This window comes from Phyllobates terribilis, unplaced genomic scaffold (assembly GCF_046119375.1).
Source record: "Phyllobates terribilis strain yellow unplaced genomic scaffold, ASM4611937v1 Scaffold_1__5_contigs__length_1240528914, whole genome shotgun sequence".
Lineage (NCBI taxonomy): Eukaryota > Metazoa > Chordata > Amphibia > Anura > Dendrobatidae > Phyllobates > Phyllobates terribilis.
Window position 1 is genome coordinate 1,177,118,744 of NW_027362761.1, and position 9,395 is coordinate 1,177,128,138.

Sequence of the window (9,395 nt, forward strand, 5' to 3'; positions counted from 1 at the left end):
CAACCCAAGAATATTACACAATTGAAGACAGCGCTCCTTAGGAAGTTTCATATATACAGGTGCTTCTTACTAATTTAGAATATCATCAAAAGGTTAATTTATTTCAGTTCTTCAATCCAAGAAGTGAAGCTCATATATTATATAGAGTCATTACACACAGAGCGATCTATTCCAAGTGTTTATTTCGGTTAATGCCAGGCCGCATTGATGCAGTAATTGATGCAAAGGATCCCCGACCAAGTATTGAGGGCATTTACTGAACATACATTTCAGTAGGGGAACATTTCGGATTTTAAAGACATTTTTCAAGCTGTTGTTATAAAGTATTCTAATTTACTGAGATAATGACTTTTGTGTTTTCATTGGCTGTAAGCCATAATCATCAACATTAACAGAAATAAACACTTGAAATAGATCTCTCAGTTTGTAATGACTCTATATAATAGATCCCTCTGTGTGTAACGACTCTATATAATATATGAGCTTCACTTTTTGTGTTGAAGAACTGAAATAAATTAACCTTTTGATGATATTCTAATTTTCTTAGAAGCACCTGTATATATGATACTTCTTAAGCAGCGCTATTCCATTTGCTTCTGTGGATTTTACCTCAGGTGTATTTTGACTATGACGCTCCCTTATGCCTAATGTATCCTGCAGACATGCTTATTTGTACAACCCAAGAATATTAGTGACTTAGAGGCCATCGCCAATGAGGAACGGGCTAAGATTCCTCAGGGGCTGTAAAGAGCTGGTGTCTGGATAGGCATCACGTACGCAGCAGGTCGTAACAGCCAAAGGGGCTTTACTACCTACTAAAGACGCTTATCACGTAGGGGTGAATAATCCTCAGACTTCAGTGGTCAGTAAGGGGCATTTTGTGCTGAATATGGAGAAACCACTTGTTATATTATTTGTACTGAGCTATTTCTATACTTCTTGGTTTATTGCAAACAGCAGAAAGTTTATAAATGTTAGAAATAAACTGAATCTGAAATGGGGTGAAGGTGGGGATTGAAACTAAATATACAGTGCTCAGCATAAATGAGTACACCCCCTTTGAAAAGTAAAATTTTAATCAATATCTATAATGGGTGTGTCAGGTGTGACAGACTGCCGTTCTGGATCCAGCTGTAGAAGGTCATTGCGCTTGGCTCTGCAGGCACCTTCTTGATCTTTTGATCTTTGTGGTGTAGTGATATCCTTCTCCCTCTAGGACCTAGGAGTGGACCTCCACCTTCTGCTGCTAATTGACACACCCTTGCTGGATGTTTAAATACCTTCGGTCTCTGCAGAAAGTCGCCTAGATAGCTCTATTTTCCTCTGTCCAAACTTGAAGTACTAGTAGTCGGCTAGTGTCTTCTTGGAGTTCCCTTGGAGTATAGTTGGCATAATCTCTCTGGTGTCTTTTCAAGCTAAGTGTTTTCCTTTGTCTGTTACCTATTTGTCTTTAGTTGCAGAGGGGGTTGACTAGTGCCCACCCCATCCCCTCCTTAACTAGGGCCTATCACTAGGGGCAGTCAGGGATTAGGTTTCCTGCTCAGCGATAGGTACGGAACCTATTTAGGGACTTTAGGGGAGTCAGGCTGTTGTCAGATCTGCCTAGGGGTCTCCACTCCCCCTTTTCCTAGTGTTTGGACTTCTTCCTGCTCTTCCCGTTGTTGTGCACTTAGTCTTTCCCTCACCTTGCTTGACAATATCTCACTGAACAAAAGAAAAATTTCCAGAAATTTGACAAGACTAAGTTTCATAGAACCTTCTTTAACCCATAACATGAAGGTAAGGTTAATAATATAACTTTCATAGCTAAATCTTCAGTATTACTCAAAATAGTTAATGCAAAATGAGTACACCCGACATAAAAAAAAAAATACTACATCTAGTCATTTGTATGACCTCCATAATTTTTAAGAACAGCACCGAGTTTTCTAGATATGGAATGAGCAGGTTGGCGACATATTGTAACATTTATCTTTTTTCATTCTACAAGAACGAGCCCTTTTAGAGCCTGGATACTGGATGGAGAGTGATGACAACTTGTCTCTTCAGAATTCCCCATAGGTGTTTGGGTGGGTTCAGATCAGGAGACACTTAATCAATGAATCACTTTCTCCCTGTTCTTCTTCAGAAATACCACAGAAGCCTTAGATGTGTGTTTTGGATCATTGTGATGTTGCTAAGTGAACGTCTACCAAGCGCACAGAGTGATGGCAGCATCTTCTCTTTCAATATAGAGGTTTACATCTGTGAATTCAGGACATCATCAATGAAATGTATCCCCCCCGACTCCAGCAGCACTGATGCAGCCCCACATAAGGACACTGCAACCACAAGGTCTCATTGAAAGACACCATTCAGTTTTCTTTGTACTTCTCACCTTTTTGACACTATACAGCTTTGAAGCCATCAGTTCCAAAAACATTTATCTTGGTGTCAACACTCCAGAGTATAGAGTCCCAGTGGTCTTCATATTTTTCACCACGATCCCTCAATTGTAGTAGAGCTTTTTAGTGTATAAGCTTTAGTAGAAGTTTCTTTCTTCTAAAGACAACGGCATGCAACCCATTCCTCTGCAGTGTACACCGTATTGTGTCATGAGAAACACATTCACCGGTTTGGATTTCTACTCATTTAGCTAACTGCACTGAATTTGTATATGGATTTTCTTCAGCCCTTCTTATCAAAAGATGCTCCTGTTTAGGTGTCAACCTCCATGATTGGCCTGGACGTCTCTGTAAGATGATTGCAGTTCCATCTTTGTTACATTTTGGTATTCCTTTTGCTACAGTATTCTGACTGATAAGTAAAGCTTTGCTGATCTTCTTGTAGCCTTCCCTTTTTTTATGTAAAATAAATTATTTTCTTTCTCAGGTCTTGTGACATTTCTCTTCCATGTGGTGCCATTGCTGACAGAATGAAATGGGAAGGGTTTTTGTTTTTTTATAAGCAACAACTTTTTCTAGTAAACTGTCTGCTGGACACCTGTGTAATGAATAATTAAACTTACCTGTGGTTGAATTCTGGTTAATTAGAATTTTGTACTATAAAATTGAACTTTTCTACTAAGATTTTCATTGGGGTGTACTCACTTTTACAACATTTTCTTAAATGAATTTCTTAGGAAAATTACTTTTTGGGGTGTTGAAAATAGCAAGTATTGTTTGTAATTAATAGCCAACATTTGTGGGAGTATTTAGTAGTCTGGTATCCCATAGAAAATGTTAATTCTAAAAGGAAACTAAAGGTTTTCTGACAAAACTGTTGGGGTGTACTCATTTGTGCTGAGCACTGTATCTGCTATATCCACAGAATATGCCAAATATATATAGTGGATGTGGATCCCACCTATAGGAACATCATATATCTTGAGTACGGGGCCCTGACAAGCTGCGGTTTCAGCCATTAGATTGTCAGGATTCCCGTCCATTTGTATAGAAATTTTAACCACCTCCTTATGAAAATTCCTCTTCATGGAGTCTGCATGTTCTATATATTTACATCACATCCTCTGTATGTGGTAAGAATAGAATAACTCCTTAAAGGTGAGTACAGATGTGGTGGATAGGATGTGTATTTGGGTAAGACCTCGTGAATTCAACATGTCAATATATTTATTCTCAAGGAATATAAACTGTCCCCGGAGATGTCTGACAGCAGCTTTACCCCCTCTCCCTATACAGAACACATGGACGCTCAGCTGAGTCTAACGTGCTTATGTATGGGGGGGGCTGTTTATCCGTCAGCTCGCTCCGTTGTACGGCCACATTCAGAGTTTCTCCTCCTGTGCAGATGTTCATATAGTCTGTAATCATTATGTCAGCGCTGGTTTATACCTGACTGGTTTATACAATGATCTGTACAGAAATAATCTATTCCCAGAGGAAGAAGAGAAGACAGAAATAATCACTGAGCGCTCTGCTAATTCTCTGCACCTTCATCTACACAACATTGTAATACAGCGACATCATGGGGGATGAGGACGGAGGTTTTTGTACGGCTCTGTGTCACTGTGTGAGAGGATACTGTGCACTCTGCTGACAGTAATAATCTGCTGCATCGTCCTCTGTCGCTCCTCTGATTGAAAGAGTGTAATCAGTTACAGATCCAGATCCAGAGAACCGGTCTGGGACTCCTGTATATCGGCTGCTTGCACTGTAGATGAGAAGTGCTGGAGGTTGTCCTGATTTCTGTTGGTACCAGTGTAAGTTGCCATATACATTACTACTGGCCTTACATGAAATGGTGGCTGTTTCTCCTGGGGACACAGTGATGAGATCTGGAGATTGGGTCAGTACAATCTGTGCACAGGAGTCTAAGGAAAGATAAAGAAAACATAAGTGTTAGTGTTAATGTCGCCTCATTGTGCTGTTCTCTACTACTGTCCTGTCCATCATCTCATGAACCTCTCACCATGAATGAGAAGAAGAATTACACCCAGTACAACTCCCTGTAAACCCATCGTCATCTCCCTGGACTGATGGCCACAGACTATAGAGATGTCACCTGCACAATGTCCCCTATATACCAGCTGTAATCACTGGAGGAGACGTCCCCTGAGAGCAGAGATGTAAAGCAGGAGACATGTAAATTGTGCCGTGTGTCAGCGATCAGTGATCTGGATCTTACTGCAATCAGGGATTTCCTACAGGAGAGATATAATCCCGATCATTATCCTGAGATCATTCACCATCAGTGATCTCCTGATTGTTCTCAGACATCAGAAATGGGATTATTTTTATAGATGTTATTAGTTTTATCTGTGAAGTAAGAATAAATCCTTCTACGTCTTATTGGGCTTTTCCAGCTCTGTGATGTTGCAGCCGATGTAAGAACAGATACTGGAGACAACAGATCACCGGGAGCGTGTAACGCAGAATTCCTGACCTCACAGAGAACATCTAAGGGTATGTGCCCACGTAGCGTTTTACAAGCGTATATGCTGCGCTCAAAAATCCGCAGCATGTCCATTAATTTTGCGGACACGCAGCGTAATCGCCGCCATTGACTTGCATTGAGATTTATATAATCCGTGTCAGTACATTTGTATACACAGATTATATGCGTTTCAATGTGCGGATGGTACCCAAGTCTGGAGGAGAGAAGACTCTCATCCAGACCTGGATAGAAACTGTAAAAAAAAGAATTAAAAATAAAAAATAAAGTGTATACTCACCTTCCGATGTCCTCCCGGTGTTTTGTCTGCTCCGTCCGCTCTCTTGCAATGCTCCCGCTGTTATGAAGGACCTGCCATGACGTCACTGAGTCATGTGACCCATCACATGGCTCAATGACGTCACCGCAGGTCCTTCACACCACCGTGAGCCGCCCAACACACCGGACGCGGCAGAGAGAACACCGGGAGGACACCGGAAGGTGAGTATAAACTTTATTTTTTTATTTTTTACCATTTTATTCTTTTTTTTAACTAACTTGGTCACACTACTATAAATTCATGCCGGTTGCCGTTTGTATGGATTTATATAGAGTGAACAAGTTGTCAAGCACTTTTCCAAGTGATGCTAAAATCACTTGGAAAAGCGCTTGATAACCCGCATGCAGAAATGCATGGAGAGATGCTTGACAAACGCTTCTACCTGGCGGGAAAAACGCATGTAAAATCCGCATGCATTTTTCCTGCCAGGGAGAAGCGTAAAAAATATGCAGCATTTCTGCATCGTGGGCACATAGTCGAAGACCATTAGAAATATTTATATTCATTCAGATTATTATTAATATGTTTATTACTATTAATACGACTGATATTTTATTACATCCACTCCTGATTGTTGCTTAAAAACCAGATGTAAAACCCTGATGAAATACACAGGTGTGAATGAGGCCTGATCTGTATATATTGTGGTGTGAATACAGAACTGATGGGATATTTGGGGGATTCTCATGTGATTTATCTTCATGCATTACTATCATCTATCTTGTGGATGTAAATCTCTCATGTATATAATGTCATATATCAGCAGTTCTCATCTGTCTCATCTGATGTCATTTCCTCCTTAGACGACGGCCCCTGAGCGTTATAGATGTGATATATGGGGGCTGCACCTATATAGTGTTATGTGAATAGAATCTCTTGAATGATTTTTCATTATCAATGAATGTATTAATAAAATTATAAGAAATATGGAGAAGACAGATATTTGGACACATAGATGAGCCCCCGACAGAAGACACATCTCTGATGGCTGAACCTGCCATTATTCCTGCACTTATGGCCGAGGGTCTGGACAAACCACAAACTGACATTATTGTTATTCTGGTAGAAAACAAATCCTCGTCGGTGACTTTATTAGTAGTTTGCAGAGCACATGTTACTCCCTGACGTGTGCAGAATAATCCGGGCTCCGCTGAGGCTGCCGGGCTCCTCCAGTTCAGGATTCTCCTCAGACCGGGGCCGGGAGAGGTGGGGTCATTTATATGTATATTTCTACCCTACGTCCCAGACCCCTGAGCAGAATAAGGCAGATTCACAGCAAACAGACTCAATGTGAATCCAATCTCTTTCCTGAATTGGAGTGAATCTGCTGAGTGTGAATTGTGGCTGAGTCGCTCATCACTAATGTCCGCACATCTCAGCCCAGAATAGAAAAAGACTGAAGTGAATCTCTGAAAACCCCATTTACTGCTGGGAATATATTTGCTGCTTTGTGCAGCGGCTCCGGCCCCTCTGATCTGTGAGTATAATGTGGGATATGTGAGGTATAGCGGTGTATGGAGCCGCCATTATGAGGCCTCTAGACCTTGTAGTGAGAGGGTGGAGGGGACTGTGCAGCGCGGGGAGGATCTGTCCTCCAGTTCTCTCTCTTCCTGGTCACTCATCCATTCCCGCTAAGCTTCTTATGTTCCTGAGTCCATCAGTAACCGGCGGCTCAGCTAATGTCGGCCGCTCCCGGAGATGACACCTGTAATGCCATGGTTTTCTGATATGGGGAGACCACTGTAACCCCGGGGTCCATCTTTATTTTCAGGATAAAGGACATCACATTAGATATATCGGGTACAGCTCAAATAAAAAGGTAATCACTTGTCCAGAAAAAAAATAAAGATATTTGCAACCAAGATGAGTCCATCACATAACAGGTCAGATATTTATCCCTAGGAGGTAAACTATGAAATGACAGCAAGCAGAGATCTAGATACAGAAAATATAAGGGAAAATTATATAATCTTTTATTATACAAAAATACAACCAGTAATTGTTGGAACAAACAAAATGTATATTTATATTCTATAGGAGCAGAAAGTAAAGTCCTCCCCTCCTTCTTCTATCTCCTTACATCTGTACAGATTCCTCCATCACATGAATCCTGGTAACAGTCTGAAGCTTTTATCGGCCGCGCACAATACTGGATAAGAGCTGCCCGGGTCGTGTTCCTCCTCCTGATGTGTGTGCTCTGTACAGATACAAGCGCCTCATACACAGGATTCTCTGCTATTCCTCAGTATCAGTCACTTATATACAGATGTTTGGTGTCTGCACTGAGTATAGACAGAGCTACCTGAGCTGCTGCTGCCCCCTAGTGGCTCCATGACATGGAGATTTATGCATCCTGTATCTGCACTGAGCCAGTAGCCACATGATACCAGAGGGAGCGGAAAGCATCTTATTACATCATCCAGAAGAGGAGGCAGCACAGGTGTGGAGGGAAGCAAAATGGGGGATCTAAAGAGCCAGCGGTGGAAATAGGGAAGATCTCCAGGAGGAGCTGGAAAATCTCCTGGACAAAGGTTGGATGGCAGAGAAAGAGCCACCTGCTCTCTGCTCCACCACTTATCCTGCTAGGGCACAGGTTGCTTTATGGCTGTAGCTGCCCGAGGTGCGGTGAGCTAGATCCACTGCGCCACCTGCACCGGACACTGCCTGCAGGGGCCGAGGAGACATCGCACATCACTGCTTGTCATGGGGACCAGGGAAAGTGAGATAAGGGGGTTTTTCTATTCACATTTTTATTTTGTCACAAATGAAGCATAAAAAACTGTTAGGCGTCAGGCTGTTGCTGCATTTGAAATAGGTCCAGAACCTTCTGTGGTCTTCCATTTCAGTCCATCCAGGGCTGATGTTGCTCAGCATTGTTGTCAGCCCCAGCCCCTAGCTGGTCCATGAGATGTACAGATTGTCTCTTGGGTATTTGTGGCTAGCAATGTTAAGCGTAGGTTGCAGAGGGAGACAGGGCTGTTGGAGCCTAAGTCTGGGATTCTCCACACCGAGCATGTCTGTGACCTGGCGGATCGTGATTGGTCGCGGGTGACGCCACCAATGGTGCAAAGGTGGGCAGGGCTTAGTCTTTAAAAGACCTGCCCACAAACATGACGGCGCGCTCTGATCATTGAGCAGTGATGCTGATGTGTGGATGACTGTGTGCTCTCTAGTTTCCATAGGCAGGTGTAGTGGAAATAGGCAGCTCCGTCTTGCAGTCTGGCTCTGCCAAAGGGGTTGCCTAACACCCCGAGCCGCCTGCAGACTTCATGTCCATGGCTATCGCCTGTCAGCCACGTGGAGTAATACCCTTCAGTCTGGTAGCACGCCGGCTGGAGGCACGTGTACCCGTCGGCGTAGTCACACACGCATCCTAGCGCCACCAGTGTAGTCCCTGTGTAGTTAACAGGGCTACAGCTACTTACCAGGTCGTGCTCTCCCGTGCAGTTAACGGAGATAGAGCGAACCACTATACCGGTTCCTGTGCAGTAGCACAGAAGGGTTTATCATTTAAGTTGGTTGCTTTCCTTTTCACCCGGAAAGTGTTCGGCAGCAGTCCACCAGGCTGCATCGCGGACCCCGGGGTCGGTTGCGTTCCATTATAATAAAGTTGTCTGCAACCTCCCTCCTAACAGAAAACACTGCAGGGTTACTATCACTATTAAAGGATTAAAGTCCTGCAAGCTATAAGATGAACAGCAATAATAGGGTATACAACAAGTACTAATCAAACGCTGCTATACAGAACTAACACAAAACAGCTCAAGTTTAAAAATCATCGCTCCCGACAATTGAGTGTTTTGTCATCTTGCAGGTAATCGAAAACAAGTGTTCCTACAAATGCTGCTCCCCATTATATTGGCCTGTCTAAATATACCATTAACCTTCACAAGTGTGTATCTCAGGTTCAAATTGCTACCAGAATACAATAATCTCCTTTAGTGGTGGCTGTAGGCTGCTAACAGTATATAATAAGCTCCTGAGCTCCCTCTAGTGGTGGCTGTAGGCTGCTAACAGTATATAATAAGTTCCTGAGCTCCCCCTAGTGGTGGCTGTAGGCTGCTAACAGTAGACAGTAAGCTCCTGAGCTCTCTCTAGTGGTGGCTGTAGGCTACTAACAGAAGTTAAGAAGCTCATGAGCTTTCTTTAGTGATGGTTACAGACTACTTACAGTATATAGTAA

General features: G+C 42.8%; 1 gene segment (V, D, J or C); it reads right to left on the reverse strand.

Annotated features, from left to right (window-relative positions):
• Nucleotides 1–4,004: 4,004 nt before the first annotated feature.
• On the reverse strand, nt 4,005–4,459 carry LOC141202523 (Ig kappa chain V-III region PC 2485/PC 4039-like). The segment is given in 2 exon segments: nt 4,005–4,312; nt 4,411–4,459. Coding segments are annotated over 2 exon segments (357 nt in total).
• Nucleotides 4,460–9,395: the final 4,936 nt, after the last annotated feature.